Below are 20837 nucleotides of genomic sequence, written 5' to 3'. Positions count from 1 at the left end.
GGCAGGAGGAGAAGGGGACAACAGAGGATGAGATGGTTTGCTGGCATCACCGACTCAATGGACATGGGTTTGGGTGCACTCTGGGAGTTGGTGATGGACAGGAAGGCCTGGCGAGGTGTGGTTCATGGGGCTGCAAAGAGTCAGACATGACTGTGTGACTGTACAGAACTGAAAATATAAAAACCTTATGCGTACACTCAATGAGTTTCTACAAACAGGCCATAATGTTTTTGAGATTTATCCATGAGGTTCAGTTCAGTTCAGCCACTCAGTAGTGTCCGACTCTCTATGAGGTTACATGTATCATTAACTTTTAAAAAAAAATACTGATTAGTATTACTTTGTATGGTATATGGTAGTTAAAAAACAAAAAAACCTATTCTCTGATTGATGGGTACCTGGGCTGATTTCAGGTTTAGGCTATTATGAATAAAGCTCCTATGAATATTTGTGTATGTCTTTTTGTAGTGATATCCTTTAATTTTTTAAAGGTAAGATCCAGGAGGATCATAGGATAGGTATATGCTTATTTTGATAAGAATCTCCTAGATTTTTTTTGAAAGTGACTGTACCAGTTTACACTGTCAACAATAAAACATGAGAATTCTGAGTACCTTAAAACCCTGCCAATAGGGGAGGCGGTCCTAAGATGGTGGAGGAATAACATTGGGAGATCACTTTCTCCCCCATAAATTCATTGAAAGATCATTTGAATGCTGAGCAAATACCACAAAACAACTTCTGAAAGCTAGTGGAGAACACAAGACACCCAGAAAGGCAGCCCATTGTCTTCAAAAGGAGATGTTTTATCATTGGTGCTGTATGGATGGAGAAATCTTCAGGCTACTGTAAAAATAAGACTGAAAGTCAGAGGCAGGAGGTTTAAGTTCAAAACCTGAGAAAACCAGAAAACTCCTGACTCCAGGGAACATTAATCAACAAGAGCTCATCCAAAAGCCTCCATACCTACATTGAAACCAAGCTCCATCCAAGAGCCAACAAGTTTCAGAGCAAGACATACCAAGCTAATTCTTCAACAATGCAGGAACATAAACCTGAGCACAAAAATACAGGTGGTCAAAAGTCACACCAAACCCACAGACACCCCAAAACTCACTACTGGACACTCACTGCACTCCAGAGAGAAGAGATACAGCTCCACCTACCAGAACACTGACACAAGCTTCCCTAACCAGGAAACTCTGACAAGCCACTCGTCCAACTCCACCCACAGGGAGGAACCTCCACAATGAAGAGGAACCGCAAACTTCCAGCATACAGAAAGACCACCCCAAACACAGCAACCTAAACAAGATGAAAAGGCAGAGAAATATTCAGCAGGTAAAGGAACATGATAAATGCCTACCAAACCAAACAAAAGAGGAGGAGATAAGGAGTCTACCTGAAAAAGAATTCAGAATAATGATAGTAAAAATGATCCAAAATCTTGGAAACAAAATGGAGTCACAGACAAATAGTCTGGAGACAAGGATTGAGAAGATGTAAGAAAAGTGTAACAAGGACCTAGAAGAAATAGGGGACAACTTAGGTATGGCATTGGGTTTTTTTGTTTTCTTTTTGCAGCTTGAGGCAGTTGTAAAATAACTTAATGTAGCTTTTTACAACTGTGTATTCTATAGTATTTTTTCATTTGGTAAAGTTTTAACTGTTAATGTTTTTGGCATTGTGCTTTGTACCATTTATTAAATAAAAATTAAAAAAAAAAGAAGAAATAAAAAAGAGTCAATCAATGCAATAACTGAGATCAAAAGCACTCTGGAGGGAACCAACAGTAGAATAATTGAGGTAGAAGACAGGATAAGTGAGGTGGAAGATAGAATGGTGGAAATAAATGAAGCAGAGAGGAAAAAAGAAAAAAGAATTAAAAGAAATGAAGACAACCTCAAAGACCTCTGGGACAATGTTAAACGCCCCAACATTTGAATCATAGGAGTCCGAGAAGAAGAAGACAAAAAGAAAGGCCCTGAGAAAATACTTGAGGAGATAATAACTGAAAACTTCCCTAAAATGACAAAGGAAATAGCCATCCAGGTCCAAGAAATCCAGAGAGTTCCAAACAGGATAAACCCAAGGCGAAACACCCCAAGACACATATTAATCAAATTAACGAAGATCAAACACAAAGAACAAATATTAAAAGCAGCAAGGGAAAAACAACAAATAACTCAAAAGGGGAATCCTCATAAGGATAACAGCTGATCTTTCAATAGAAACTCTTCAAACAAGAAGGGAATGGCAGGACATACTTAAAGTGATGAAAGAGAAAAAAGTACAGCGCAGATTACTGTACCCAGCAAGGATCTCATTCAAATATGAAGGAGAAATCAAAAGCTTTACAGACAAGCAAAAGCTCAGAGAATTCAGCACCACCAAACCAGCTCTTCAACAAATGCTAACGGATCTTCTCTAGACAGGAAACACAGAAAAGGTTTATAAACAAAGTAAATGGCAATGGGATCATACTTATCAATAATTACCTTAAATGTAAATGGGTTGACTGCCCCAACCAAAAGACAAATTCTGGCTGAATGGATACAAAAAGAAGACCCCTATACATGCTATCTACAAGAGACCCACCTCAAACCTAGGGACACATACAGACTGAAAGTGAAGGGCTGGAAAAAGATATATCATGCAAATGGAGACCAAAAGAAAGCAGGAGTAGCAATACTCATATCAGATAAAATAGACTTTGAAATAAAGGCCGTGAAAGAGACAAAGAAGGACAGTACATAATGATCAAAGGATCAATCCAAGAAGAAGACATAACAATTATAAATATATATGCACCCAACATAGGAGCACTGCAATATGTACGGCAAATGCTAACAAGTATGAAAGGGGAAATTAACTAACACAGTAATAGTTGGAGACTTTAATACCCCACTCACACCTATTGCTAGATCAACTAAACATAAATCAGCAAGGAAACACAAACTTTAAATGATACAATGGACCAGTTAGACCTAATTGGTATCTATAGGACATTTCACCCTAAAACAATGAATTTCACCTTTTTCTCAAGTGCACATGGAAGCTTCTCCAGGATAGATCACATCCTGGGCCATAAATCTAGCTTTAGTAAATTCAAAAAAATTGAAATCATCTCAAGCATCTTTTCTGATCACAATGCGGTAAGATTAGATGTCATCTACAGGAAAAAAACCATTAAAATACAAACATATGGAGGCTACACAAAACACTTCTGCATAACCAAAAATCACAGAAGAAATAAAAAAAGAAATCAAAATATGCAAAGAAATGAATGAAAATGAATACACAGCAACCCAAAACCTATAGGATTCAGTAAAAGCAGTGCTAAGGGAAAGGTTCATAGCAATACAAGCCTACCTCAAGAAATAGGAGAGAAATCAAATAAATAACCTAACTCTACACCTAAAGAATCTAGAAAAAGAAGAAATGAAGCACTCCACGGTTAGTAGAAGGAAACAAATCATAAAAAATCAGGGCAGAAATAAACGCAAAAGAAACAAAGGAGACCATAGCTAAAATCAACAAAGCTAAAAGCTGGTTCTTTGAGAAGATAAATAAAATAGACAAACCATTAGCCAGACTCATCAAGAAAAAAAGGGAGAAGAATCAAATCAACAAAATTAGAAATGAAAATGGAGAAATCACAAAAGACAACACAGAAATACAAAGGATCATAAGAGACTACTATCAACAACTATATGCCAATAAAATGGACAACTTGGAAGAAATGGACAAATTCTTAGAAAAGCATAACTTTCCAAAACTGAACCAGGGAGAAATAGAAAATCTTAACAGAACCATCACAAGCACAGAAATCGAAACTGTAATCAGAAATCTTCCAACAAACAAAACACAGCTGAACTCTACCAAAAATTTAGAGAAGAGCTAACACCTATCCTACTCAAACTCTTCCAGAAAACTGCAGAGGAAGGTAAACTTCCAAATTCATTCTATGAGGCCACCATCACCCTAATACCAAAACCAGACAAAGATGCCACACAAAAAAAGAAAACTACAGACCAATATCACTGATGAACACAGACGCAAAAATCCTTAACAAAATTCTAGCAAATAGAATCCAACAACATATTAAAAAGATCATACATCACAAAGTGGGCTTTATCCCAGGGATGCAAGGATTCTTCAATATTCACAAATCAATCAATGTGAAACACTACATTAACAAATTGAAAGAAAAAACCATATGATTATCTCAATAGATGCAGGGAAAGCCTTTGACAAAATTCAACATCCATTTATGATCAAAACCCTCCAGAAAGCAGGCACAGAAGAAACATACATCAACATAATAAAAGCCATCTATGATAAACCCACAGCAACCATTATCCTCAGTGGTGAAAAACTGAAAGCATTTCCCCTAAAGTCAGGAACAATACAAGGATGCCCACTCTCCCCACTACTATTCAACATAGTTTTGGAAGTTTTAGTCACAGCAATCAGAGAAGAAATAAAAGGACTCCAGATTGGAAAAGAAGTAAAACTCTCACTATTTGCAGACAACATGATCCTCTACATAGAAAGCCCTAAAGACTCCACCAGAAAATTATTAGAGCTTATCAATGAATATAGCAAAGTTGCAGGATATAAAATTCACACACAGAAATCCCTTGCATTCCTATACACTAACAATGAGAAAACAGAAAGAGAAATTAAGGAAACAATTCCATTCACCATTGCAACAAAAAGAATAAAATACTTAGGAATAAATCTACCTAAAGAAACAAAAGACCCATATATAGAAAATGATAAAACACTGATGAAAGAAATCAAAGATGACACAAATAGATGGAGAAATATACCATGTTCATGGATCGGAAGAATCAATACAGTGAAAATGAGTATACTACCCAAAGCAATATAAAGATTCAATGCAATCCCTATCAATCTACCAACGGTATTTTTCAGAGAACTAGAACCAATAACTTCACAATTTGTATGGAAATACAAAAAACTTCGAATAGCCAAAGCAATCTTGATAAAGAAGAATGGAACTGGAGGAATCAACCTGCATGACTTCAGGCTATACTACAAAGCTAAAGTCATCAAGACAGTATGGTACTGGCATAAAGACAGACAGATAGATGAATGGAACGAAATAGAAAGCCCAGAGATAAATCCATGCACCTATGGACACCTTATCTTTGACAAAAGAGGCAAGAATATACAATGGAGAAAAGACAATCTTTTTAACAAGTGGTGCTGAGAAAATTGGTCAACCACTTGTAAAAGAATGAAACTAGAACACTTTCTAACACCATACACAAAATGAACCTGTCAGAATGGATTAAAGATCTAAATGTAAGACCAGAAACTATAACAGGCAAAACACTCTCTGATGTCAATCACAGCAGGATCCTCTATGGTCCACCTCCCAGAGTAATGGAAATAAAAGCAAAAATAAACAAATGTGACTAATTAAACTTAAAAGCTTTTCCACAGTGAAGGAAACTATCAGTTCAGTTCAGTTCAGTCGCTCAGTCGTGTCCGACTCTCCGCGACCCCATGAATCACAGCACGCCAGGCCTCCCTGTCCATCACCAACTCCCAGAGTACACTCAAACTCATGTCCACAGAGTCGGTGATGCCATCCAGCCATCTCATTCTCCGTCGTCCCCTTCTCCTCCCGCCCCCAACCTTTCCCAGCATCAGAGTCTTTTCCAGTGAGTCAACTCGTCACATGAGGTGGCCAAAGTATTGCAGTTTCAGCTTTAGCATCAGTCCCTCCAATGAACACCCAGGATTGATCTCCTTTAGAATGGACTGGTTGGATCTCCTTGCAGTATAAGGGACTCGCAAGAGTCTTCTCCAACACCACAGTTCAAAAGCATCGATTCTTCGGCGATCAGCCTTCTTCACAGTCCAACTCTCACATCCATACATGACCACGGGAAAAACCATTGCCTTGACTAGACGGACCTTGGTTGGCAAAGTAATGTCTCTGCTTTTTAATATACTATCAAGGTTGGTCATAACTTTCCTTCCAAGGAGCAAGCGTCTTTTCATTTCATGGCTGCAATCAGCATCTGCAGTGATTTTGGAGCTCAAAAAAACAAAGTCTGACACTGTTTCCACTGTTTTTCCATCTATTTCCCATGAAGTGATGGGACCAGATGCCATGATCTTTGTTTTCTGAATGTTGAGCTTCAACCCAACCTTTTCACTCTCCTCATAAGCAAGGTGAAAAGACAGCCTTCAGAATGGGAGAAAATAATAGCAAACAAAGCAACTGACAAAGAATTAATCTCAAAAATATACATGCAGCTCATGCAGCTCAATTCCAGAAAAATAAGAGACCCATCAAAGAACTAAACAGACATTTCTCCAAAGAAGACATATAGATGGCTGACAAACACATGAAAAGATGCTCAATATCACTCATTATCAGAGAAATGCAAATCAAAACCACAATGAGGTACCATCTCATGCCAGTCAGAATGACTGCTATCAAAAAGTCTACAAACAATGAATGCTGGAGAGGGTGCACAGAAAAAGGAACCCTGTTACACTGTTGGTAGGAATGCAGACTAGTACAGCCACTATAGAGAACAGTATGGAGATTCCTTAAAAAACTGGAAATAGAACTGCCATATGACCCACCAATCCCACTGCTGGGCATACACACTGAGGAAACCAGAATTGAAAGAGACACGTGTACCCCAATATTTCATTGCAGCACGGTTTACAATAGCCAGGACATGGAAGCAACCTAGATGTTCATTGGCAGACGAATGGATAAGAAAGCTGTGGTAGATATACACAATGGAATATTAATCAGTCATTAAAAAGAATGCATTTGAATCAGACTGGAGCGTATTATACAGAGTGAGGTAAGTCAGAAAGAAAAACACCAATACAGTATATTAACACATAGATATGGAATTTAGAAAGATGGTAATGATGACCCTATATGCAAGACAGTGAAACAGACATAGATGTAAAGAACAGACTTTTGGACTCTGTGGGAGAAGGCGAGGGTGGGATGATTTGGGAGAAGGGCACTGAAACATGTATATTATCATAAGTGAAATAGATTGCCAGTCCAGGTTCGATGCGTGAGACAGGGTGCTCAGGGTTGGTGCACAGGGATGACTGTGAGGGATGGGATGGGGAGGGAGATGGAAGGGGGGTTCAGGATGGGGAACACACGTACACCAGTGGCGGATTCATGTCAATATATGGCAAAACCACCACAATATTGTAAAGTAATTAGCCTACAATTAAACTTTAAAAAAAAAAGTTGTTTTTTTTTTTTTTAAAAACTCTGCCAACATTTGGTGTTGCCAATCTTTCTAATTTTAACCATACTGGTGGTTATATAGTATTATCTCATAATGGTTTCAATTTGCATTTCTTGGATGACTGACACTTTGACTAGTTCATGTTTTTATTGACCATTTCCATATCTTACTTTGTGAAATGTCTGTTTAAGCTGTTCATTTTCAAAAAATGGTTTGGCTTCTTCTTCTTAAGTTGTAGGAGTTCTTTATATAACCATGACATCAGTTCTTTGTCACATATATATTTTGGAATAATTTATCCTAGTCTTCGATATTCATTTTCTCAATTCTGTCTTTTGATAAGCATATGTTTTAATTTCTATGAAGTTTAATCATGGTTTTTTCTTTTTTTGGTTATCACTTTTTGTGACCTAAGAAACTTTTGCCAGTTATAGAAATCATAAGTGGCAAAAGATTCAATTAATAATTAAAAAAAAAAAAGGAAACTGTTGTTCATTCCCAAGTCATGAAACTATTCCATGCTTTCCCCTAAAAACTTTGTGGTTTTCTATTTTATGTTTATGCCTATACTCTAACTCAAGTTAATCCTTGTGTTTGATATGAGGTAGAGGTTGAGGTTCACTTTCTTCCATATGGGTATTCAGTTTTCCAGCACTATTTGTGGAAAAAGCTTTCCTCCCCTGATTGGATTACTTTGGTGCCTTTAACAAATTTCCCATGAATGCAAGTGTAATTTCTGGGTGGCCTTTTCTACTGATCTATTTGACATGTCAGTATTACACTATCTTGATTACTGTGGGTTGATAATAAGTCTTGAAACCAGGTAGGGTTAAGTCCTCCAACTTGTTCTTATTCAAGATTGATTTGGCCACCCTAAGTCTTCAGCATTTCTGCATAAATTTTGGAATCATCCAGTTAATTTCTAAGAAAAAGTTTGCTGCAATTCTTACTGGAATTGCATTCAGGCTACAGGTTGATTTGTGGAGAACTGACATATTAATGATACTGGGTTTTCCATATCCTTTGATGTTTTACTTTACTGATTATATAATCTAAACTTATTTAGCTGTTTTGTTAGTTTATTATCTGTTTATTTTGTATTCAATCCTTTATTTAAATATTTTAATTATTATATACTCAAATTCGATAATTCTAATATATAAAGCCTATGAGGTCTTCAATCTGTTTTTGTTTCTGTTAACATTATTTGACACCGGCTCATTTCTTTGGTCATTTTAAAACTGTGACTTCACATCTTACTATAGTTTATCAGTGGGAACCCTGACTGCATAAATTGGGGCTGAATTTAATAAATTCTAAAAAAGATTTATATTGCTTCTTCTGGAGGCAAGGGTGAGTGGTATGCCACTGAAGAGGGATTCTTTCATTCTTCTTCCAATGTCCTACCCTGAGGCAAATAAAGCTCTCAGGTTGAACCAGCTCTCTTTACAGAAGCCAAGATTTAAATGAGCTAATGTATCTGGTTTCCCTAACTGCTAATAGTTCAGAATTTGGTTTTCCCTACTTATCTTTTTCGTGAGAATAGAGGAGAGGTCTTTTAGAGATTTCCTTTTCTTCTTAGGAAAAACGATATATAAAAATCATGGGTGTCTGCTGTTGCAATTTTCTAAGATCTATTTCTACATTAGTGAGAGGGTCCCTCATACCCTGCAGTTTACTATAAGGCTGGAAATGGAGTACTCCACTGGGTTTTTAGGTTATAATTTTCCATTAAAAGATCTTAGCTAAGATCTTACACATAAAAATTAAATATCTGCTAAAATGAAAAGAGTTAAATCCATGATATTTTTGAAGAGATACATAGTAATCTCAGTTATAAAAAAAAAACTAAAATAAGATCAGTTATTTGAGATGAGAAAATACATAGGAATAATCTATAATCTCCATAAACCAGTCCTTTAAAAAATTATCTTGGCACTGAAAGAACATGATAAACAAAATAACCCCTTTGCAGTACTCATGTTCCATTTAATTTTCCCTTGAGGACAAAAACTACAGGATAACTTCATGACAAGCAAAAATTACTGAAGATTTTGAATCACTACCTAAAACTTAGTTCATTTAATGTTTCTATTTTAAAACACCAACACAGATGTTTGGCCTCTCTGCCTTGAAACTCTATGCTTTTGTAAAAAAATGTTCAGAATGTTATGTTAAATCCCCACAAGTATTGTAACAAGACTATAAATATAAATAAATCCCAAGTTGGTAAATAATTAATTCATTAAAATAAAAGTATCACATATGAACTCATTTATAACTGAAAAGAGCCTCTCTATAATGGAACAAAGACAAGATCTAATTTTATGAAATACTGAATTATAAAACATTAAGAGCTCATTAGTGCAGGTGCATTTGGAAGCAGCAACAACAAACCCAAGCTTCCCTCCGACAGAATATGATTATTCAAATGAAAAGGAGTATTTCTCTAGCCCAAGGGTACCTGGCTATTCTGTAATCAATTACTAACTGGTTTATGCTAAAATTAAGTTTAGATAAAGCCTTCTATTTTAGCTCTTCAGTTAATTCAGTTCAGTCACTCAGTTGTGTCTGACTCACTGAGACCCCATGAGCCCAGTTAAATACAACACATAAAATACAAACGGAAAAAAGCCTCCTAAAATAGTTTTTTTCAGTTTTATCACCAGGTATAGCGAATAACAGACTGGTTCCAAATAGGAAAAGGAGTACGTCAAGGTTGTATATTGTCACCCTGCTTATTTAACTTATGTGCAGAGTACATCCTGAGGAATGCTGGGCTGGAAGAAGCACAAGCTGGAATCAAGATTGCCGGGAGAAATATCAATAACCTCAGATATGCAGATGACACCACCCTTATGGCAGAAAGTGAAGAGGAACTCAAAAGCCTCTTGATTAAAGTCAAAGAGGAGAGTGAAAAGGTTGGTTTGAAGCTCAACATTCGGAAAACAAAGATCATGGCATCTGGTCCCATCACTTCATGGGAAATAGATGGGGAAACAGTGGAAACAGTGTCAGACTTTATTTTTTTGGGCTCCAAAATCACTGCGGATGCAGATTGCAGCCATGAAATTAAAAGACGCTTACTCCTTGGAAGGAAAGTTATGACCAACCTAGACAGCATATTAAAAAGCAGAAACATTACTCTGCCAACAAAGGTCCGTCTAGTCAAGGCTATGGTTTTTCTAGTGGTCATGTATGAATGTGAGAATTGGACTATAAAGAAAGCTGATCGCCGAAGAATTGATGCTTTTGAACTGTGGTGTTGAAGAAGACTCTTGAGAGTCCCTTGGACTGCAAGGAGATCCAACCAGTCCATCCTAAAGGAGATCAGTCCTGGGTGTTCACTGGAAGGACTGATGTTGAAGCTGAAACTCCAATACTTTGGCCACCTGATGCGAGGAGCTGACTCACTGGAAAAGAGTCTGATGCTAGGAAGAATTGGGGGTGGGAGGAGACAGGGACGACAGAGAATGAGATGGCTGGATGGCATTACCGACTCGATGGACATGAGTCTGAGTGAACTCTGGGAGTTGGTGATGGACAGGGAGGCCTGGTGTGCTGTGATTCATGGGGTCGCAAAGAGTCGGACACGACTGAGCAACTGAACTGATAGGGAACCAGGATATTATCTAACTTTAGGACTTCTGGTAACCTTGATCTCTTAATCAAATTCTTTTGTTCTCTGAAATGACAATACCAAAGTAACTTAAAGGAACAGAAGTAGCAAGACTTCTGATTTTTATGGCAAATGAATTATGTCTTATTCTTCTCATAAAGTTTCAATAATTTCCTTCCTACAAAAATGAGCATCCTTTTCTGTTATAAAAAATCCTTGTTATGTGTTTTAGATAATTTAATTATGCTTATGTGTATGTGTGTGTTACAAGCAGAGAGAAGTTTAAATGGAAGTCAAAACTGTTCTAATCTATATATGTCAGAGATAACCATTACTAAGGATTTAGTGTAAATATCCTTCTAGATTTTCATTATAATATACATACCTACATACATGTAATTTTAGGTCAAAATAGAATTATATATACCTTATGTACCCCTGGTGACGCAGATGGTAAAGAATCTGCCTGCAATGCGAGAGACCTGGGTTCAATCCCTGGGTTGGGAAGATCTCCTGGAGGAGGGCATGGCAACCCAATCCAGTATTCTTGCCTAAGGAATCCCCATGGACAGAGGAGCCTGGCAGGCTACAGTCCATGGAGTTGCAAAGAATTAGACTCGACTGAGTGACTAAGCACTACCTTATGTATCTTCCTGTGTGCCCACCTGGCAATATGTAACAGAAGTTTTTTCCTATAGGTACGTATTATAGAGCTACCTCTTTTATTTTAGTAGTCGAACAGTATTCCAAAGAAGTGTTCTACCATAGTTACATTAATTTATATAGAAATGGTAAACAGTTAGGATGCTTTCAATTTTTGATATTATAAACTATTATAGCTAGTCTCTTACACTCTAAAATAAGAATTTACTTCCAGTAGAGGTGAATTATCTCCTATCTTGTTAATTTGCTTTAATAAACCACAAAGTGCTTGTTACAAGATTACATTTTTCATTCTAGCTTTTAAGTTAGAATTTCTGAGAAAGATATTATCTGAAATGCATTTGAAAAGATAAATACACCCTGCAAAAAAAAGGTAACAGTAGTACCCTAAGACATTAATGTGTATAAATTATAAGGAAGACCTTAGTAGACATTTCTCCAAAGAAGACATACAGATGGCCAAGAGGTACATGAAAAGATGCTCAACATCACTAATTATTAGAGAAATATAGATCAAAACTACTACCTCACAGAATGGCCATCATCAAAAAAATCCACAAATAATAAATGCTGGAGAGGATATAAAGAAAAGAGAACCCGCATGCGCTGTTGGTAGGAATGTAAATTGATACAGCCACTATAAAGAACAGTATGGGGGTTCCTTAAAAAACTAAAAATTGAACTACCATATAATCCGCCTGCAATGTAGGAGACCGCAGTTTGATTCCTGGGTCAGGAAGTTACCCTTGAGAAGGGACAGTCTACCCACTCTAGTATTCATGGGCTTCCCTGGTGGCTCAGACGGTGAAGAATCTGCCTACAGTGCGGGAGAACTGGGTTCGATCCCTGGGTTGAAGACCCCTTGGAGGAGGGCATGGCAACTCACTCTTGCCTGGAGAATCCCTATGGACAGAGGAGCCAGGTGGGCTACAGTCCATGGAGTCTCAAAGAGTCAGACACAGCTGAGCGACTAAGCACAGCACACAGCCCCATATAATCCAGCAATCCCAACATTTGCTACAGCACTATTTACAACAGGGAGGATATGGAAGCAACTTAAATATCCATTAACAGACGAATAGATAAATAAGATGTGGTACATATAAACAATGGAATATCACTCAGCTATAAAAGGAACAAAATTGGGTCATTTGTACAGACAGGATGGACCCAGAGTCAGAGTGAAGTTAAGTCAGAATGAGAAACAAATATTGTATATTAACGCATGTATGTGGAATCTAGAAAAATGGTACAGACGAACCTATCTGCAGAGACGAAGATGTGGAGAATGGAAGCATGGGCATGGAGTGGGAGGTTGGGGGAGGGATGAATTGGGAGACGGGGAATGATGTAAGTGCACCACCATGTGTAAAACAGATAGCGTTCCTGTTGTATAATATAGGGAGCTGAGCTTGGTGTTCTGGGATGATTTAGAGGGGTGGGATGGAGGAGGTGGGAAGGAGGGTCAAGAGGGAGGGGATATATACACATATATAAAAACAGATAGCTGATTCACTTTGTAGTACAACACTGTAAAGCAACTATAACCCAAGAAACAAAATAATATAATTAATACCCATATACATAGGTTAAGAAATAGATTAGGAACTGAATAATTCATTTATCATTTGGATTACCCACCATTCACTGCCCTCTATTTTAACAGTGCAACTGAAAACTGACTGAAAAGGGATGACACAAATATAGACATTAAGTAATATACAACTGAATATTTCAAAGATGACTTTTCACTTCAGAAAGCTTACTTATAGAACTAGTAAAATAACCTAGTATTTTTCAAGAAAAAAAAAAGGAAGAATAAAAAATTAATATTTATGCTGAGCAATACATAAGTGTTTCTAAAAGAAATGCTACAAATATCAGCTCTTTATATTATCAGATGTGGAAGGCTTAAGAACCTGATATACTAGTAATTATTGAACTGCCTGGGGAAAAAAGTATTTATCTCAACTAAGAAGAAAAATCTGAAAGAACTAAAAGTTACCTGTAGAGTACAGTTCATCATCCTTATTATGTAGTCAAACTGCTGATGATCTAATATTGCCCGGTTCTGCTGAACATGTAAACCCAGCTCATCAGTGAGACACTGTCTTGCTGCCTTTCCTTTAAGGGCTCTCAATGCAGCAGGAAGGGTCTGAGGACATAAGAGGCAGATATGAACAAGAGGTTTCACTAGAAAAAAAAATAACTTTATATCACGCTAACTCAGGCACTGTAAACCATTTAACAGAGCTATTAGAAAAGAGTTGATTTGCTGTTAAGGACAACATTAATTTATCGTGATTTTTTAGATTTGTAAGGCAGCATGAAAATAAACAAAACTAGTTTGTGTGATACATTTAAAAAACATCAGTTCAGTTCAGTTCAGTCGCTCAGTCGTGTCCGACTCTTTGCGACCCCATGAATCACAGCACGCCAGGCCTCCCTGTCCATCACCAACTCCTGGAGTTCACTCAAACTCATGTCCATCGAGTTGGTGATGCCATCCAGCCATCTCATTCTCTGTCGTCCCCTTTTCCTCCTGCCCCCAATCTCTCCCAGAATCAGAGTCTTTTCCAGAGAGTCAACTCTTCGCATGAGGTGGCCAAAGTATTGGAGTTTCAGCTTTAGCATCAGTCCTTCCAATGAACACCCAGGACCGATCTCCTTTAGAATGGACTGGTTGGATCTCCTTGCAGTCCAAGGGACCCTGAAGAGTCTTCTCCAGCAACACAGTTCAAAAGCATCAATTCTTTGGCAATCAGCTTTCTTCACAGTCCAACTCTCACATCCATACATGATCACGGGAAAAACCATAGCCTTGACTAGACGGACCTTTGTTGGCAAAGCAATGTTTCTGCTTTTTAATATGCTGTCTAGGTTAGTCATAACTTTCCTTCCAAGGAGTAAGCATCTTTTAATTTCATGGCTGCAATCAACATCTGCAGTGATTTTGGAGCCCCCCAAAAATAAAGTCTGACACTGTTTCCACTGTTTCCCCATCTATTTCCCATGAAGGGATTAAAAAAAAAAAACTCATCAAAGCTGTGGCCACCAAAATAACTGCTGCTTCAGATTCTGAGTCAAAACCACGGATACTTGACATGTTCTTTCAATAACTGGCCACATCTCTGTGGCAAGAATAGAAGGAAAAACTAAAATGACAAGAATTATGGGTGATTTTATTCTTTTATAGTGATTAGCAACTTAATCACTACTCAGTTTTAATTTATGACTGGAAAATTCTGTGATCCCTTCTATTTCAAAAGTATAATTAAGAAGGAAAAAACTGAGAGCAACAAACAGAAATCTCTAGGCTTACATACTAAAACTCTTTCACTTTCTCACCCACAAGAATGCCTCTTGCAGTTTACCTTTAGAGCCTGATTTACTTTACATAAAGTAGAATTAATAATAGGCTTATTTAATTTTGAAAATGTAAAATGAAAACAAAGGAGCAAATAAGAAGGAAGGAAAAAGACTGAGAGTAGGAAGTCCCTAACATTGTTATAAGGGGCACAAGAAAGTTGAAAGTTGAAAGCAAGAGAAGCAAAAGAAAGTGTTTAACACTTCATCATAAGAAAAAATGGATTCCAAAAAACTCAAAACAGACTTGAGGGTCATTAAATGGCTAAAAACTTTGTTTCACAAGCTTTACTAGCCCCATGTAATAAATGCTCAGAACTTCGACAAGTCACTAAGAAAAGGTGACATTAATGTTTACTATGTTTTATTACAGAAGGCAAGAAAATGTGCTATTAAAGCACACATTAAAGGTATATTTAAATGAAGACCATAATTTTTATAATTCATTATTTGTTTTAACTAGATTTTTTGTAATAAATAAAATTATATTTTAAATGTTTTTAAGTCTCTTGATGAAAGTGAAAGAGGAGAGTGAGAAAGTTGGCTTAAAGCTCAACATTCACAAGACTAAGATCACGGCACCCGGGCCCATCACTCCATGCAAATAGATGGGTAAACAGTGGTAACAGTGGCTGACTTTATTTTTCTGGGCTCCAAAATCACTGCAGATGCTGACTGCAGCCATGAAATTAAAAGACGCTTACTCCTTGGAAGGAAAGTTATGCCTAACCTAGATAGCATATTAAAAAGCAGAGACATTACTTTGCCAACAAAGGTCTGTCTCATCAAGGCTATGGTTTTTCCAGTGGTCATGGATGGATGGGAGAGTTGGACTGTGAAGAAAGCTGAGCGCTAAAGAATTGATGCCTTTGACCTGTGGTGTTGGAGAAGACTCTTGAGAGTCCCTTGGACTGCAAGGAGATCCAAGCAGTCCATCCTAAAGGAAATCAGTCCTGAGTGTTCATTGGAAGGACTGATGCTGAAGCTGAAACTCCAATCCTTTGGCCACCTGATGCAAATAATTGACTCAATGGAAAAAGACCCTGACACTGGGAAAGACTGAAGGCAGGAGAAGGGGACAACAGAGGATGAGATGGTTGAATGGCATCACTGACTCAATGGAGATGAGTCTGAGTAAATTCCAGGAGTTGGTGATGGACAGGGAGGCCTGGGGTGCTGTGGTCCTTGGGGTCGTGAAGAGTCGGACACGACTGGGTGACTGAACTGAACTGACTGAAGTTTCTAAATAATATGCCAAAATAGAATTTAATGAACAATGTTCAAAAGTTTTGGCGGGGGGAAATGACTAACAATATTTCAGGCTTGGCTAAGATTTTAATTATTAGACACCGTTCATTTAAAATGATAAAAACAATGAAAGAATACTTCATAAGGAAAAGGGATGGAAATAGAGGAGAGGTCAGTTCGCAAGCTAAACAGAGAAATCTGAAAGGGATATGATGAATGTTTACTTGGGAATGATGGCATTTTATTACCTTTTCAGTCTCCAATGTTTTATTTTCAAATATGAATGAAATGCAGTTTCTAACAACTTCCAGTCTCTGTGCACTGTTGAAAACTGTTGTCACTTTATCCATTATTGAAACTATTAAAGGAATATATGGAAAACACAAATTAAATTCCTTTGGCAATAATAAAAGGGGAATATTACTGTTTACAGTTTATATGACTCTGTTTGCATGACAAACACTTAAGCCTTTATTTCCCCTTGTTACATGACACTGAAGGTACTTCATCACTTTGATTACATTTCTACGTTGTGAAGTGATAGGCTAATCAATAGGTTACTGAGGATAATTTCACAGGATAGATGCTAATACTGTACTTAACCCTTACACAAATTAATTCATGTTGCACAGTAAAATTTTTTTTAGTAAAATTTTATTAAGCAAAGATAAACATCTCTTTTTTTTTTTTACTTTTAGTTGTAAACAAACAGATAAATGTGTCAGGTACAAGATCATGACAAACACAGCTAATGCTCGTATGTAAGAGGACTGACTACTAACAGGAAAAGAAGCTGATATTTCTAACATATAACCAAAGAAAAAATAAGAAAAAATTAGGTTCTAAAAATCTGAGAACAGGTGACCTGAAGAAGCGCTGCACACAAACAAAAGTGATCATGGCCAAAGAATTGCTGTACAAATTTGGGAGAGTCACTTTTCAGTTCTGTGAACTTAGTACCTGTCAACTTTACAAAATTGGATAATTCTAGTGTACTACATAAGCTAAAATTACTTAAAACAAATGTAACTTATTAAAAGAATACTAGAAGATATAAATGAAATCAGTATTCATTAAATAAAAAGTATAATTTCACAAAGAACTACACAATATCATTTGTACAAATCAGGTTCAGTTTAGTTCAGTTCAGGTAGTAGCTATAATTCTTAAGCCTTATATTTTATGATTGCTCTTACCTAACAAGAAAAACTATAATACAATACTCTTGGCCTTCCTTTCATTTCTTCAATATGAAATTTTACATTCTTCAAACAATTTTGTAAACTTAAAAATTTTGAAATAATTATGAGCTTACACAAAGTTACAAATTAGTACAGAGAAGATTCATGCACTCATTACCCAACTTCTCCAAATTGTGGTATCTTACCTAACTATATATAGTGCTTTATCAGAATCAGGAAATCAATCTTACTTGGTTTTTACTAGGTCTCTTGAAATCATTTAAAATTATGTAACATTAATGACTATGATGGTAAAATAGATTATTTCATATGACTTTCTCTGCCTGAAATGTGCATTCTTTATTTTGTACTCCGGAGCTTCCCACATGTGGAGGTCTGTGGCACAGACAGAAACTGAAATTGATCTATATTTAGAGTAGAAAATGTCTTAGTCTCCAAGTAAGACCACATACTTTAGAGAGCAACATCTTTAACCTATTTTTACAAATCTTTAATTCTAAAATCTCTTTCATAGCATTTTAAATTTTCTTTAGGATGAACCATTAAAAATCCCACCTTTAAAAATAATGAATCTGTTTACCATCTGGAAATTATTACTTTCCTTTGGAGATTATGACTTAGTTCATTCCCAGGAGAAAGTTCTTCACTTAGAGTTTGATATATCAGGGACTGGCCAATCCTCAGCTGTGGCATTATAATACTAGCTTTCTAACAGTTGATAACAACTCTGGTTTACGGGTATTCGACTTTTCAGATCTTTCTTCTTAAGGTTTTGGCTTTCAAATGCTATTTTTAGTGGTTCATCATCACTCCAGCACCTCTGAGGAATAGCTGAAAGTAATGAACTTCTCAAAATGTGAATGGTTCTTAAAGTGACACAGCAATTCTACACTCATATTAAATGGGTATCATGTAAGATGAAACATTCATACTTTTAAAATTTTAATACAAGGAAAATCCTGATTCTGATCAATTTAAATGAATCAGAAAGTTGGACAGAGGTTCCTGCATTCATCTTTCACTCATTCATTCATCATTCTTTAATTTGTTCATTCATTCATTTTGGTTTTATAGGCAGTCCATGAAGGGACAAATACTGAGTCATATGTATTTCTCTCACTGACTACAATGAGAGATTCCATATGCTTATAAAAAATTTGATGTTGACTGAAAATAAAGAAAGTAAAGAGATTATACAAAAATAATACTGAGCTGCTGCTGCTGCTAAGTCACTTCAGTCGTGTCCAACTCTGTGTGACCCCATAGACGGAAGCCCACCAGGCTCCGCTGTCCCTGGGATTCTCCAGGCAAGAACACCGGAGTGGGCTGCCATTTCCTTCTCCAATGTGTGAAAGTGAAAAGTGAAAGTGAAGTCGCTCAGTCATGTCCGACCCTTAGTGACCCCATGGACTGCATCCTACCAGGCTCCTCCATCTATGGGATTTTCTAGGCAAGAATACTGGACAAGGCTACAATTCAAGCAGATAAAAATTTAAATCAAATTCATGTGTGTATTTAAAGAAAGCATTCAACTAAGTTATGAATATTAAACTTACAAGATGAAACCCTTCAAAAAGTAAATACCCTAACACACTGGCTTCTCCATTTTCTTCTCCATGTGACAGTATAATCAACACTTAAGTATAAGCTCGTAATATGTAGGGAGATTACAGCAAATTAGTATTATTAAGTAAATAATAAGTAATATTCACATTACTATATAATATCCCTGATCAGGGATCAAAGGTGGGCCCCCTGCATTGGGAGCATGGAAGTCTTAGCCACCAAGGAAGTCCCTGTGTCTTTTATCTTGATTAAAAGTTTACCTTTAAAACAAACAAATGGATAAATACATACCAACAGGTGGACCTGCAGGCACAACACATTTCTTTTCCACTCTTGAAGCAGGAGGTGCATTCTGATTCTTAGCAAGATTTTCCTGTATTAATTCCTGTACCCGAATTTCATTAATTTTGGGGAAAGGAAGAATATGAACTCGCAAATGGGATCCTTCTGTTGGGCGTGGAACTTTCTGAAATGCCATATGAGGGTTTGGGTTCTCCTGCAATATTAAACATAGGTAAGATTATTCAAAAGTTAAAAAAACAATGGCAGATTGTTGGCCAGAGGGACAGAAACTGTAATCAGAAAGGTGAAAGATTGTACACACATTCAGATATAAGCCATAAAATACAGTCCTGGAATACATGAGCTACCAGCAGCATCTGATACAGCTCATCGATCACTCTTTTTGCTCTTCAACACACACTCTCTTCACTCGTAGATTTCTTGCTACATCTTTGTCTATTTTTTATCTCCCTAATCTCTTAAATAAGTGAATACCCCAGGGCTCAGACCACAGGCTTCTTTTCTATTTACATTTACTTCCTTGGTGATAACTTACAGTCTCGTATTTTTAACTATAAGAACACCAAGGATTCACAAATTGTGGTCTCCAAATAAGTGTCCTCCTGAACTCCATATCCATATATTCAGCAATCCGCAAATACTGGTTCCATTTGGATTTAAAATAACATCTTGAATACATGTTCAAAAGGAACACTTAGTATTCACCTCCTCCAAAACTGCTATCTACAGTCTTCCTCACTTCAGTACATGACATATTTATTTCTTCCAATCACTTCAGTGAAAAACTTAGAGTAATCATTAATGCCTTTCTCAAATACCCCTTTATCCATTCCTGGGCAAACCTTTAAATTGTCTTTCAGTTCAGTTCAGTTCAGTCACTCAGTCATGTCCGACTCTTTGTGACCCTATGAACCACAGCACGCCAGTCCTCCCTGTCCATCACCAACTCCCAGAGTTCACTCAAAAGCATGTCCATCGAGTCGGTGATGCCATCCAGTCATCTCATTCTCTTCGTCCCCTTCTCCTCCTGCCCCCAATCCCTCCCAGCATCAGAGTCTTTTCCAGTGAGTCAACTCGTCGCGTGAGGTGGCCAAAGTATTGGAGTTTCAGCTTTAGCATCAGTCCTTCCAATGAACACACAGGACTGATCTCCTTTAGAATGGACTGGTTGGATCTCCTTGCAGTCCAAGGGACTCTCAAGAGCCTTCTCCAACACCACAGTTCAAAAGCATCAGTTCTTCGGCGATCAGCTTTCTTCACAGTCCAACTCTCACATCCATACATGACCACGGGAAAAACCATAGCCTTGACTAGACGGACCTTTATTGTCTTTAAACTATGTCTATAACCTGACCACTTTTCAACACACCTTGGTTTAAGTCAGCATCTCTTTCATATTGCTACAGAACAGTTTCCTAACCTGTCTCCCTGCTCCACCCTTGCTCCTACTCTCACTCTATTTTTAACACTGCAGACAGAGTGATCTAGTTAAAGTATGTCAAATTATTATCTACTTGTTCATAATGAGTGGGACACAATTTTGAACACATATCAAGACTGTATTAGTTAAATTAATTGTGTCAGCTAATATTTTCA

The 20837-nt window shown here is 37.1% G+C and overlaps 1 protein-coding gene across 4 annotated transcripts in view; it reads right to left on the bottom strand.

Moving 5' to 3' along the window:
- The window catches only part of SBF2 (SET binding factor 2), a 491894-nt gene that overhangs the window by 174174 nt on the left and 296883 nt on the right, over positions 1-20837 (bottom strand). For all 4 annotated transcript variants that reach the window (XM_055423393.2, XM_055423395.2, XM_055423394.2 and 1 more), the window contains exons 14-16: positions 19230-19434; positions 16419-16528; positions 13562-13711 (exon numbers count right to left, since the gene is read on the bottom strand). In XM_055423393.2, coding sequence (XP_055279368.1) covers positions 13562-13711; positions 16419-16528; positions 19230-19434 — 465 coding nt within the window. The remainder of the gene's footprint in view (positions 1-13561; positions 13712-16418; positions 16529-19229; positions 19435-20837) is intronic.

This window comes from Moschus berezovskii, chromosome 14, assembly GCF_049115385.1.
Source record: "Moschus berezovskii isolate FMDL1 chromosome 14, NW_MosBer_1.0, whole genome shotgun sequence".
NCBI lineage: Eukaryota > Metazoa > Chordata > Mammalia > Artiodactyla > Moschidae > Moschus > Moschus berezovskii.
Note: the sequence above shows the minus strand (reverse complement) of the source record. Positions and strands in the feature narration are given on the sequence as shown.